At 41.0% G+C, this 13,985-nt stretch overlaps 1 protein-coding gene across 11 annotated transcripts in view; it reads left to right on the top strand.

Annotated features, from left to right (window-relative positions):
• Window positions 1-13,985, top strand: part of KLF12 (Kruppel like factor 12) — a 444,745-nt gene that overhangs the window by 403,031 nt on the left and 27,729 nt on the right. For all 11 annotated transcript variants that reach the window (XM_045478946.1, XM_045478937.1, XM_045478928.1 and 8 more), the window contains one exon: window positions 11,390-11,547. In XM_045478946.1, the coding sequence (XP_045334902.1) occupies window positions 11,390-11,547 (158 nt within the window). The remainder of the gene's footprint in view (window positions 1-11,389; window positions 11,548-13,985) is intronic.

Here is a 13,985-nt window from a genome sequence, read left to right as displayed (position 1 = left end):
CACTGTTAATTCTGCTCCCAGATATATACCTAAGAGAATGTAAAACATGTCCACCAAAAACGTGTACAAATGTTCATAGCAGCATTAGTCATAATAGCTGAAAAGTTCATCAGCTAATGAACAGGTAAGAGAGTGTGCCATATCTCTATAATGGAATATGATTCAGTTGTAAAAAAGAATGAAGTGTTGATGTATGCTACAATATGGGTGAACCTTGAAAACTTGATGCTAAATTTAGGAAAGAAGCCAGGCACAAAAGGACCCATTTTGTATGATTCTGTTCCTCCTAAATGTGCAGAATAGGCAAATCTATGGAGATGAAAGTAGATGAGTTGTCCCCCGGGACTCGGTGGGGGAGGTGGATTATATGGAATTTCCTTTCCGGGTGATGAGAATATTCTGGAACTAGACAGAGGTTGTGGTTCCATAACATTGTGAATATAATGAATGCTGCTGAATCGTACATTTTATAGGTTGAATTTTATCATATGTGAATTACGTCTTTTTTCTTTTTAATTCATGTTAGTTAACATATAGTGTAGTATGGGTTTCAGGAGTAGAATTTAGTGATTCATCACTTACATGTAACACCCAGTGCTCATCCCAACAAGTGCCCCCCTTCATGCCCACCACCCATTTAGCTCATCCCCCCATCGTCCTCCCCATGTGTGAATTATATCTTAAAGTTATTAACCAGAAAAGGAAGAATAAGGAAGAGCCTGAAGTTAAGAAGTGTTAAAGATATATTGACATTGAGTCAGGTTTACATTACTCTTGGCAAATCGTTCTGATGGCTCCACATTTGAATTTTGGGAATCTGAAAATCAAAGAGATTAAATGTCTAAAATACCATCACTAATAAATTATAATTTATGATTCATATTTAGATTATCAGGTTACAGTCTATGCTTTTTCTGAAGGAACAGCAACAAAAAATAGTCTTGTTTTCTCTTTTTTTCTTAAAGATAAAAATATGAGCTTAGAATACAAAACTTTAATTTAGAGGTCTGCGTGTTAAAACTCAGATTCAGATTTCACATGTTTTTCTCCATTTTTAAGTAAATGCTCTTTTGTTTTCCTTGTTTAACATAAATACTACATGTAGTGCTGAAAGTAATTCATGAGACATACATTTAAAATTACTCTATAGGATAAAAACTATATAGTTTTAGTTTGGGAGTTGTGTAATTTGAGTAGAAAATAAGCACCAAATCCTAGGCTATCGTGGCTGAGTTTCCTGGCAGCCAAAGCAAAAAAGTAAATAGGGTGGGGAGTTTTTTAGTCTATCTGATGAAAGAAAAAAATGACCATCAGTGTTGCCAACCAGATTTGCCTTCATACTAAGTAAAAATTATGACACAGCTCTTTCTACAACCTTATTGGAGAATGGAAGAGTACTAGCTTGAGGGGCCAGGAACTGGGCATCTGGTTCCAACTCTGCCAATATTTAGCTAGGTGACTGTGGCATAGTAATTCATTAACTTTCTGAACCTGTTTCCTCACCTTCTACATGTCTTCCAAATATGAATGTGGGTCACATTAATATATTTTCTTATTTTTTTTCAACATTAATTTGGCGGGGTATTCAAAAACTAAGTGAAATTTTCAGGAAAGGAAGTACAAAACAGGTAAAATATTCCCTCCGTAATTGGGAAGATTTTATTTTTTTCCTCAAATACATGCCGATTTGATGGTAGGAGAAATGCCTGTCTGTGGCACCAGACAGCCCTTTTGGCCAACAAAATTCAAGTGGAATACCAATGAAATCTACTTGGTTTTGTTATTTATATATCCCCATACACGCAATAAAAACTGCTTCAATAATTTATGTAAGCTTAAGTACCAGATAGTTAACTGATATAATTTCAGTGTTAATAAAAGAAATCTCTAGTGTAACATAGACCTGGTTAATGACCAGCATAAAATAGATGGAGGCCTGTTTTGGTGGTCACTTCAAAAGTTTATTTATGATTTACATTATACTATCTCATTAGAACTGTATGTTTGAAACATTTTATACAGGTTTTATTTTTTTACGTTTATTTATTTAAGAGAGAGCGAGAGAGAGAATGCATGCATGAGCCAGGGAGGGGCAGAGAGAGAGAGAGAGAGAGAGAGAGAGAGAGAGAGAGAGAGAGAGAATCCCAAGCAAGCTCTGCGCTGTCGGCACATGGAGCCCAACATGGAGCAAGAAATCTCATGAACCGTGAGATCATGACCTGAGCCAAAATCAGGAGTCAGACGTTTAACCGACTGAGCCACCCAGGCACCCCAAAACCTTTTATATATGTCTTGATATTTAGAATACAGAGTTTTATATCCTGCCGTTGCCTGGAGTACATCCATAGGGCTATCTTGTTAGTGAATCTGCCTTACAATAAGACCTTCTGATAGAGAAAAACTAACTTCTTTGTATAAAATTCTGCCCTCAAGCAGTGTTAGGGTGAGGCTCCAGTGTCCACATTTAATAAAGTCCTCACAGGCCTGACTGTGTTCCCAACCTCCTATCCCTTCCTTGTTTGTTTCCTTCCTCCCTCCTCTCATTCCGTCCTCCCTCCCTCCCTCCCTCTCTTCCTCCCTCCCTCCCTTCCTCCCTCTCTCCCTTCCTTCCTCCCTTCCTTCCTCCTTCCCTCTCTCCCTCCCTTCCTTCCTGCCTCCCTCCCTCCCTCCCTCCCTCCCTCTCTGCCTCCCTCTCCCTCCCTTCCTCCCTCCCTCCCTTCCTCCCTCTCCCCCTTCCTCCCTCCCTCCCTTCCTTCCTGCCTCCCTTCCTCCCTCTCCCCCTTCCTCCCTCCCTCCCTTCCTTCCTGCCTCCCTCCCTCCCTCTCCCCTCCCTCTCTCCCCTCCCTCTCCCCTCCCTCCCTCTCTCTCCCATCCTGTCCTCCCTCCTGTCCTCCCTCCGTTCCTCCCTCTCTCCCTTCCTCCCTCCCTCCCTCCTTCCATTCCTCCCTCCCTCCCTCTCTTCCTCCCTCCCTCCTTCCCTCTCCCCTCCCTTCCTCCCTCCCTTCCTCCCTCTCTCCCTTCCTTCCTCCCTCCCTTCCTTCCTTCCTCCTTCCCTCTCTCCCTCCCTCTCCCTTCCCTTCCTCACTCTCTGCCTCCCTCTCCCATCCCTTCCTCCCTCTCTCCCTTCCTCCCTCCCTCCCTTCCTCCCTGTCTCCCTTCCTCCCTGTCTCCCTTCCTTCCTGCCTCCCTCCCTCCCTCTCCCTCCCTCCCTCTTCCCATCCTCCCTCCCTCCCTTCCTCCCTCCCTCCCTCCCTTCCTCCCTCCCAGCCTTCCTCCCTCCCTCCCTCCCTCCCTCCCTTCCTTCCTTCTTCCCTCCCTTTCTCCCTTCCTTCCCTCCTCCCTCCCCCCCCTTCACACTTCCAGGCACCTGTTGATAGGCCAACTTCAAGAGAGGCATGCATCAGACCATATCTGCATTCTTGACAAGTTTAAAGTTTATCTTTAAGGAAGTAAGTAGAACTTATTTATTTATTTTTAACCTAGCAGGATTCTAGAGGATCTCCAAATCAGATGGGTTCATGGACAATACCCTGAAGATTAATGTAAAGTGCTGCCCTTGTAAGGCAATAGTAACAGTAGGACTTATGGCAACTGGAGAGAACAGGACCTGCCTTAAAGGCTTTCAGGTTTAAATAATTGCTCCTTTTTATACCTAGTAAGTTTAAGATTCAGATGATCCATTAAGCTACAACTCCTGGCATAAAACAGAGTTTCAACCCTGATGTTTTCTGAAGAAATTCTGCGGAAAGTTCATTGGAATATTTCAGTACATTATGTGTCTTCTATTCAGTGTCCAGTGTAATTCAGAAATCCACACTTGTTTCAGCCGATATTATGAATTGATTTGATGGGGTAAAGTCTTTGCAATGCATACAGCATTTCCCCAAAGTAACTTTTTAAATTTTTTTTAACGTTTATTTATTTTTGAGAGAGACAGATAGTGGGGGAGGGAAAGAGAGAGAAGCAGACAAAGAATCTGAAGCAGTCTCCAGGCTCTGAGCTGTCAGCACAGAGCCCAACGTTTGGCTGGAACTCTAGGAACTGTGAGATCGTGACCTGATCTGAGGTCAGATGCTTAACTGACTGAGCCACCCAGGGGCCCCACCCCACCCACAGTAGCAATTTTGAATAGATACTGCCCTGTGAAATGGATCTCTTTTGTTAACAAACAATCCCCTCTCAGCTTGTAATCTAAATTCATCCTAAATTTGATGATAAAACCAACCACAGCTAATGCCATTAACTGGTTCTTTTTTTTCCTGTTTTATCTTTAAGCCTTTTGTTACTGCAACTTATGATCTTAACTTGCTAAAATGTGATGAATCAAAAAAAGAGCAGAAATATAAGCCCATAACAGTTTTGAGTATTTTAATGGTCTAGCAAGTGATGAAAAAGACTTAGTAACAGCTGTTATATTTAAGTAAAAATCATGATATACTGAGTCTATCCACAAACCCACCTCCCAGAAAACCTCATTCATAAATTTATTATCTGTAATTCATAGGAGACTTTATTTATTAACATAAAACAATAATTAGAACTACATTTTGGGCATATTCTGTTCATATGAAAAAAAGTGCCAAGTTCTAGTTGAGTATATGCTAAGATTAAGCTTGTTGACATATTTTAGCAAATGTCTTACTCTTGCTTTATACATTTTGTGAAAATGGATTTATTTTTATTGAATCCAGATTTGAACATGAAGCGGTATAATGCCTTAGTCACAGCTTCTGGAAAGGTTGGCAACTACTAATCTTACAATTTCAATCTGTTATCAAAAGTAGTTTTCCGTAGGAATCTGCAGGCAGCAGTGAAAGAGGAACTTCATGCTGGTGAATCTGCACTGCATTGGGATGTAGCTTCTAGGGAATAGATAGTGAGTGTATCTAAATAGCACCTTTTCCCCAATTAATATCCTAGAAAAACACTGATTTGGTTTGATAGCAGCTAGACAGACTCTGTTACGGTATGGAAGGACAGATACAAAGATTCCTGCTCCCGAGAGCCATCTAGTGGCTGAGAGAAAGACTGCAAAAAAAAAATGCGAATATCTGGCTTCTCCAAGTGAACAGAAGCTCTATTACTAAGATTTATGTTAAGTCTGGTTAACTGAAAGTCTCATCAACTTCTTTTTTGGCTTATGGCCTCGATATTTCATTCCCAGTGTAGTGTTTGATTTACTAACAAGGGAGTGGTTCATTCTTACTTGTATTCTGTGGCAGAAGCTAATTCACAATCCCAGTAAGTAATATTTAATGCCCCATTCAAAATAATTTTAAAATAAACTTCCGAAAATGGCATAAAATGTATTTTTAAAACTGAATGTTCTCCCTTCCCTTAAGGTAACTCTATCAGTGCAGCCAACTCAAAATCATTTTTGGTACAATTGTAAATAAACTGGAATGTCAAGGAAAACACTAGTTCTGTGGCCTTGGTGGTCAAGGGAGACATAATCACATACCACTGCCAGGCTCAGCCTTCGAAAAACATCTCCCTGGAAATAAATATTTTTTCCACAACAACTTAGGAAAGTATTTTCTTAGGTAGATTAACAGTAAGTAATTATAGTGAATACCTCTACTGGCAGTATTTATAAAGCTGTTTACCTTAAAATCCTCAAGAGAAAAGTATATGTCTTATTACAGCAGAGTACATTTAAGAATGCTTTTATGTGCCGTTGTTTTCTGTAATTGGGCTAGAGGGAAAATTTAATTGATACAGATTATTTTGTCGCATTTTCACATTTTATCCTAGGCTGGTTTATGTTACCTGTATCTATCCGAGTCCGAAGAAGGTAATCATTAAGATTGGGTTCTGGAGTCACCCACTTGGGTTCAGTTCCTAGTGTGGCCACCTACTTTGTTTTGGCCTTGGCCTTCTCTATGCCTCCGTTTCCTTACCTTTAAACGAGGGGTAGTAATAATATCGACCTCACAAAGTTGCTTTGAAGCTTAAAACCTTTAGAGCAGCGCCTGGAGCATGGGAAGCCTTCTGTAAATGTCAGCTATCGTTGTTATCCACAGCCATGCTCCTTGGAGGTCTGTTGAGACTGAACCTGTGAACTTGCTAAAGCACCTTCTACGCCACTGTTTTCTGTTCTTGTTTTAAAATTTGGGATGCATGTGTCCTCTTTCTTTTTTCAGCCTTAAAAGAATGTCCTGGCTTTCTTTTCTTTTCTTTTTTTCTCTTTTTTCTTTTTTCTCCAAACACCTATAGAAACTTCAATTTCAGTGAAGGGCACCTCATCCCACTAAGGTCACACGTGACAAATGGTCTTTTATTACCTGCTGATTACAGTTAACCTTAATTTCTTTCATGGCAGGCACGCGGTGCCTTCTATTTAAATAGAGCTGTTCCTGGATGTGACTTTTCGAGCCTCTCTGGGTTTAATTCTAATTTAACTTGCCATTCCAAGTGGGACTGTTGTGCAACCGAAGTCATGATTCACTCATTTGTTCTCTGTAGATCTAATTATTACAACGCAGTGCCTGTGAGGCCCCCTCAGGCGCTCATTCACTACTCCAAATGGTCTAACCTTCTGGGGAAGGGAGTGGGCCTTTAGTTATTGTTCTTTTGAACTGTGCAGATGCCTTTCGTACAGTCTCTGGGAACACACTGGCAACCGTTTTACCTCAACCATTTTCATCATACCAAGCTTATTACTAAGGATTATTGGAAGAATCCTGTGCTGGCGTAGGCTGCAGTGTATTTGCGCATTTCCATTCTTGAGAACAAGACCAACTTTCGAAGCACAGGACCAATTTGCATGTGTTTGGGGATACCTTAAGGGCCTTCTCAACAAAGGGCACATCGCTCAGAAAGCGTAGAAAGGGCAGAATAGAAACACCCGAAGCATAAGTACAGCTGTTCTGTTACCAGATGCCCCTGCTGGTGAGCCTCAGAGTAGGACAGGACAGGACGCTACTGCTGAGGAGGAAGGTCACTCACTGTTCACCCTCCCGTGTTCAATACATGCTCACCAGCATCAAAAGGAAGCTTTTTATTTCATTCACCAGCATTCTAGACATGTTTTGGGCGGTCTCAGTGTGCTTCCACTGAGAATTTTAATTGTAAGGAATGCTTTAGAATGCTGCCATTCTCTTGACTTAGAGCAAAGAACTGAGACACCTACTTCTGGAGTCACCCACTTGGGTTCAGTTGGTACCTGTGGTTTTAATGGTTACCCAGACTGTTCTGATATTCAGTAGCCATTCATAATAGTGTTAAAAATATGAAGTTTAGGGAAATGAGAATAAGGGTAAAGAATTGAATGACCATTAACCGAAGACTTGAAATAAAAGAATCCTAGTTAGGATTAATTAGCCAAGTAAGGATTAATTGATTGATTATTTTAATTTAAAAATTAGGAATACCTGATTTAATGCACTCATTTATTCATTCATTCATTCATTCAATTTAGGAAACATTTCTTGAATGCTCATAGTGTCCTAAGCTCTAGAGATGCTTGGCACCAGTGCCTTGACTGTCCCATTTCCTGCCACGAACTTGGCTTGGCCCAACCCCCAATCCCTGGTTGTCTTCCCCCTCCAGTGCCTGCCATCTGGGTTTGTGCCTGAGCCCCAGCAGAGCAGTGGTCCTGGATGGAGTGGGACTGTCCTCACGTCTTCCTGCATTCTTGAAGTCATTTTGCTCTTTTGATCCCTGTCTACTCCAGCCCCACTTCTTACTTTTCCACAAAGAGATCCAGCAAGTGGTTCTGAAAGGCACAGCCTAGCCAAAGGTTCTTCAGCATCTTCGGAGGATGCCTCTGCCATTTGAAAAGGGGAGCCAGGAGAAATTTTCCCCACTGGATATCATTTCCAAGCCAGCTCAGCCTGATGCAGCTCTTCATTCTACATACTTTTTAGAAAATTCTTTCTTTTTTTTTTTTTTATTTAAAAAAAATTTTTTTAAATGTTTATTTATTTCTGAGACAGAAATCATGAGTGGGGGAGGAGCAGAGAGAGGGGGAGACACGGAATCCGAAGCAGGCTCCAGGCTCTGAGCTGTCAGCACAGAGCCCCACGCGACACGGGGCTCGAATTCGCAAACTGTGAGATCATGACCTGAGCCGAAGTCAGTCGCTCAACCGACTGAGCCACCCGGGCACCCTGAAAATTATTTCTTATTTTCATGGCATAGATACCTTTAGGGGGTGGTTCTTCATAATGGACTACAACAGGCCATTTCCTAAACGAGGAAAAACCAGGGGGTGAAGTTTTTAGCATTAGGGCCGTCCGCCTAACATGTCTTCGTTTTGGTGTAAATTCAGGACTCTTGGTGTAGTAATATCATGCCATTCTGTGGCCTCTGCTTTCCTTACCCACCTGCCACATAGTTCATGATTGACAGGATTGGAGAGCAGCATGACACCATTGGTCCCTTAAAGACATGCTTGGTAGTTACCTGGTTTTAATTTCAGATCTATTTTTTTACTTCTCTCTGCATACATGAATACATCGCAAGATAAATAGCTAAAATAAACTGCGGGCATAACGATGTATGTGTGTGGTTATGCATAGGTACATTTACCCTGGTGCTTGTGAGTGTGTAGCAAGTATAACTTTATAATTTGAAGGAAACAGATACCGTATCATTTTCTCTTGATTTAAAAGACGTCAAATGTATCACAACACAGAAGTTTCTGTTTTTGAGGTCCCCGGTGCCAAGATCCATATTTATTTTCATGACCTGATATCCAAGAAATGAATTACTGTTGCCCTGTCATCACACATACCATTTTGTTCATCAGAATCGCACCTTATGCCAGAGCGTACCTTGGCAGGAGTGAGCGAAGCTGTTCTTTCATGGACAGGCCAGTCACACTATTTTGACTCTTTTCACAATAGGCTCCAGTCACCACAACTGAGTCGGTTGTGTGGAAAACCACAAATCCACACTGATTCATGGGAAAGCTGGAAAAAGTGGCTAAGTCACCCCATATTTTCTTTCTTCTACTAATAAAGATCTTGCATAAAACTTTTTAAGACACAAGTAGATAAACACCACTTATATTTTGTCTTAGCTACTAATAGAAAGCTTTGGCTGCTGAATCTGTTATTTGTCAAAGGGAGAAGACACATCGAAAACTTAAAAGGCCATTACCATAGAAGGAAACATTGGGGAGCAATGTTACAGTGAAATACTAGAAACAATTTGGGAGCGCTTGGGTGACTCAGTTGGTTAAGCAACCAATTCTTGATTTCAGCTCAGGTCGTGATCTCATGGTTCATGAGTTTGAGCCCTGCATCAGGCTCTGCGTTGACAGTGGGGAGACTGCTTAGGATTCTCTCTCTCCCTCTCTCTCTGCCCCTCCCCCCTCATTCTCTCTCTCTCTCTCTCTCTCTCTCTCTCTGTTAAATAAATAAACTTCAAAAAATAATCTAAATGTTCATCCCTTAGGAAATAGATTTTAAGACTCTGGGATAAATATTCACTGGACCATATTTCATCTAAGTCATGTGTCAACCACTGGACCCAAGTGCAACCCACTGTTTTGTAAATAAAGTTTTATTGGAACATTAGCCATGCTCTCTTGTTTATGTATTGTCTATAGCTACTTTCGTGCTACAAGTGCAGAGTTGATTTGTTAAATGTATGCCGTATGGCTCTCAAAGTCAAAACAAAATATTTACCATCTAACCATTTACTGAAAAATCTTACCAACCCCTAAAATAAGTTTAAAATACCATATATTGTAAAATGCACCATTACTTACGTACCGCTAACAAAGAAAAAAATTATGCCAGTTAAACTATGACAAGCCATCAAACTGTAAGAAGCTACTGATTTTAGAGACATTAAACTATAAAAAGAAGGGGTGCCTGGGTGGCTCAGTCAGTTGAGCGTCCGACTTTGGCTCAGGTCATGATCTCACGGTTTGTGAGCTTGAGCCCCGCATGGAGCTCTGTACTGACAGCTCAGAGCCTGGAGCCTGCTTCGGATTCTATGTCTCCTTCTATCTCTGCCCCTCCCCCCACTTGTGCTCTGTCTCTCTCTGTCTCTCAAAAATGAATGTAAAAAAAAATTTTTTTTAATTAAAAAATTTTTTTAAATATAAAAGGAAGATATCTTAGACTAGAGGCGTGGTGGTGCGTAACACTACAAGTATAAACTCCAATGTTGGCATCAGCGTGGATAATCTCAAATGCTTCATGTTGAGTGAAGAAAAGGCAAGTGTAGAGCACTTTGCAAAATGATGTGAACAACATGATATTTACACGGCTCTTAAAAAACCAAGCAACATTATGAATTTCTATGACTGTAGACATGTATAGGTAAGGATCATTTGGAAGAATTGGAAGAATTCCGAGAAAACTGGTAGCAGAAGTTTGCGCAGAGAGGAAGCGGATGGAGGACAAAGGCGGGGTCAGTCTTCATCTGTGATCTTCTTAGGTAAAGCTTCAACTTCACTTCAAAGAACTCTTGCTCAGAGTCATTCAGCTTTTTAAAAAGAGGTGATTTACTAATAAAAATGAATTTTAAAAAGTGTCAAGACACGAAAAAGCTGGAAGAAAATATTAACAGTGGTAAATTTTGTGTGGTAGAAATACGGATGATTGCTTTTGTGTTGTATTTCACAATAATAGTAAACAACTCCATGGATAACTAAAGACGATTAGTCATATTCTTTGTTTCTACCTCAAGCAAAAGAGATTAAGGTTTGAAGAAGTACATGTTAATCAATTACCTGACGTTACAAACTAATCCTGTTTTTCTACTGTGGCATGAAGATTAAACAACGTGCAAGTCAGGGCCAAATTTCATAGTTAAAACTTTTTCTCATAATGGTGGTACAGCTAATCTTTAAATACAATGTACTTTATTCCTCACCATGAAAAACCACCAACTGGAAAAGTTAAATGTCAGGTGCATGTTAGTGAACAGAAATAGCTCGTCGTGAGTCATGTTATTGACGTACTGATGTCATTTCTTTCAGCCTGACCTCACTTGTTTTGAAAGGTACCTTATGATTTTACACAATTTTATGTTTTCACGTGCAATTCAGACCCTTGTGTTACTTATTAAATGCATTCATTTTGTCTGTCTATAGCAGGGCTTCCAAAAATATTGTCTGTGAGTGTCATTCAGAAGTTCCAGATTGTTTCTTTTGATAACAAGGATCCCTACCGCTGCTTTTACTCCGTTTTTGTTTTGGTCTTGTTGTTTTAGCATAGCTTTCTCTCTAGAGGAGCGTTTCGTCAGAAGTAGGTCAAGCTGCCTGTCTTCGAGATTAAGAAATAAAATATGTCCAAGAGAGTGACAGTGGGAAGTGGGGACCTCGAGTTTATATGAAGCTATAGACCATGAGACGGAGGTCTCATGCCACTAGAACAAACCAGAGTGCTGTGTGTTTCTCACCACTTAACTCCGGTTTTTCTTTTTCCAGTTCAATTTCACCATTTAGTATTGAGAGCACAAGACGCCAGAGACGGTCTGAATCCCCAGACTCCAGAAAACGGCGTATCCACAGATGTGACTTTGAGGGATGCAACAAAGTATACACAAAAAGTTCTCACCTGAAGGCTCACCGAAGGACACATACAGGTACCGTTGTTACAGGGCTTCTCACTGGGGGGGGGGGGGGGGGGGGGGGGTTCAGTGAAAATCCCGAGGGGGCCACTGATTGCTTCCGGGGTTGTGAGCGTGCTGGAATGCTGTGTTGCTTGTTACCCAGCCATCTCAAATTGGCTTCCTTTCTGAGTGGAATGATCCCCTCTCTCAGCTGAAAAGGGTTTAAGTCTTAATGAACTTTAGCAACCAGTGAAGTAAGTCTTCTGTGTCTTAAGGAGGTTTACGATGGTATGACACAGGGATCTAGCCTTCTTCTATGATCAGTGTTGCCACTTAATCACTGTCTAGTTTAGTGGGTTTTAAAATATCCACAAAGCACATTGAAGAACAAGCTGAACAAAATTGTTCTGTTTCCTTAAAGTTAGCATTTTAACCACCACTTAGATCACGCTTTTCTCCCCCCGGTCTCATCCCCCAGATAACCCAATAAGTAAACCAAAAAAATAAAATAAATCGATGTACACATAGCACTGTAAAGAGTTTAAAAAATATTTCCACATGATTCCATTTCATCTCACTGGCATTGTGGATATAGAGAGAGGAATTTTAGGAAATTGAGACCACATATGATTTACTGACTTTGTCACCATCCACTCATCCACACACCCACCTATCCCCCAGCCGTCGCCGTCTCCACCCGTCCATGTATGATCCACCCACCCCTTCCATCCTCTGCCTTGTGTGTCCCTTAGCTGGCATCCCCTGGCTTCCTTGGCTCCTGAATCCTGTTGGGAGCCACAGTGGAAGGCGGAAGGCTCTGGGAAGAGACTGGAGGTATAAGGAGGGCCCCACAGTTACACTACCATTTCTAGGAAAAGTGGTGACTAGAATGTGTGAAGCTCAAAGAAGCAGGTAGAAGAGGGAAACCCATTCACACACATTCCTGGCAATTCCTGGTAGCAACATGCTACATGTGGAGTAAGGGGAGACCAGTGACTCTCCTCAACAGGAATCAGACACCAGCACCTGCCTCTTGCTGGAAACTTCAAGTGTAACAGACTCCCATTGGGCTGTGTGAATAGTATTGCCATCTCAAATATATTAAAATAACCACACTATGAAAACCGTTTCCCAGCTGAGGTAGCAAAATCGTTTAAGCCAGCATTCTTTGCCATTTATTTACTCATGTTATTAGATGGTTTCCAAAGGTACTTTACAGAATCTGCTCCATGACTCTGCAAACACTGAGACCGGGCATCGTGTGTGTGTCTGTGTGTCTGTGTGTGTGTGATGAAGTTATGGCATAGGAGGCTTGCCTGAGGTCCAAAAAGCATTGTAGAATCTGAAGCTTACTTTTGCTCATCTAACATATAACATATACTTTTAATACTTCCAATAATTCAGCATATTTTGCATACTTCTCCTCATCTTTCATCCCTGTTCCCAATCCTTTTCCTTTTTGTACTTAATTCCAGATTCTTGCCTCTCCATTGATTCCGAGCTTCCCCAGGAGAGGTTTTTATTTCATTTCTTAGACATTATTTTTGAATCAGTTTCTTTACCATTTAGGCAAAGAATGAATATAAAAACATGAAAATCAAATAAACATGTTCCATCCTGTCCGTGGATAATGAACATAAATCATAGTCGTTAAGTATGATCAGGTCATAATACTGAGTTTTAAAGGGAGCATTTCTATTATTAAAAAAAAAAGAAGGATCTATCTATAGTAAACCACCATATATTTCAAGTTATTTCTATTTTCCTTGAGCATACTGAAATACATATTAACGTCATTTGTACACAGACGTCTCTATTCCGTTTATCCGAATGATGAACAGTGAACAAGAGGAAATGGTTTAATTAGGTACTATTAAAGGATCTAACTTCATGGCATTAAGGGATTTGACATAGACTATGAAGGTAGGGGAGACATGATGTATAGTTCAAAGCATTATAAACTTTGAATGTTGAAGCAGAATTAATTAGCTTGGGTTATTAATAAGATGAAATCATAGACTCCTAGGGTCCAAATGGACCTTGTATGCCACAGAGTCTACTTTGTTCCCTAACTAGGGGAATCCCTTGGGTGTCATCTCTTACAAAGAACAAGTCATTCCGATGCAGTTTTCTGCACACGCACACATCTTTTCTTTTATTGGATCGTCACAACACCAGGTGGTTGCAGCTGTCGTTACCTCCTTTGTATAATGGTGTCTCCTGGTCAAGTATCGTTCCCATAGCAGTGATTTTTAGTAACTTCCAAGGGGCAGACGGTTGATTCTTCTGCAAGACAAGTTGGGTGACATTTCTGAGGACCAAGTCCTCCCCTCATACGGTATTCAATTGCCTGTTATGACACTGTTCGGCTCTCAGTACTTTCGGGTTAAATGGAATAGCTCCAATTATCATGCTCTCATTTCTGCTTCCTGGCCCTGGTGTCCCTCGAAACCCCATCATCAACCACTTGC

The sequence above is a fragment of the Leopardus geoffroyi genome, chromosome A1 (assembly GCF_018350155.1).
Source record: "Leopardus geoffroyi isolate Oge1 chromosome A1, O.geoffroyi_Oge1_pat1.0, whole genome shotgun sequence".
Classification (NCBI taxonomy): domain Eukaryota; kingdom Metazoa; phylum Chordata; class Mammalia; order Carnivora; family Felidae; genus Leopardus; species Leopardus geoffroyi.
Note: the sequence above shows the minus strand (reverse complement) of the source record. Positions and strands in the feature narration are given on the sequence as shown.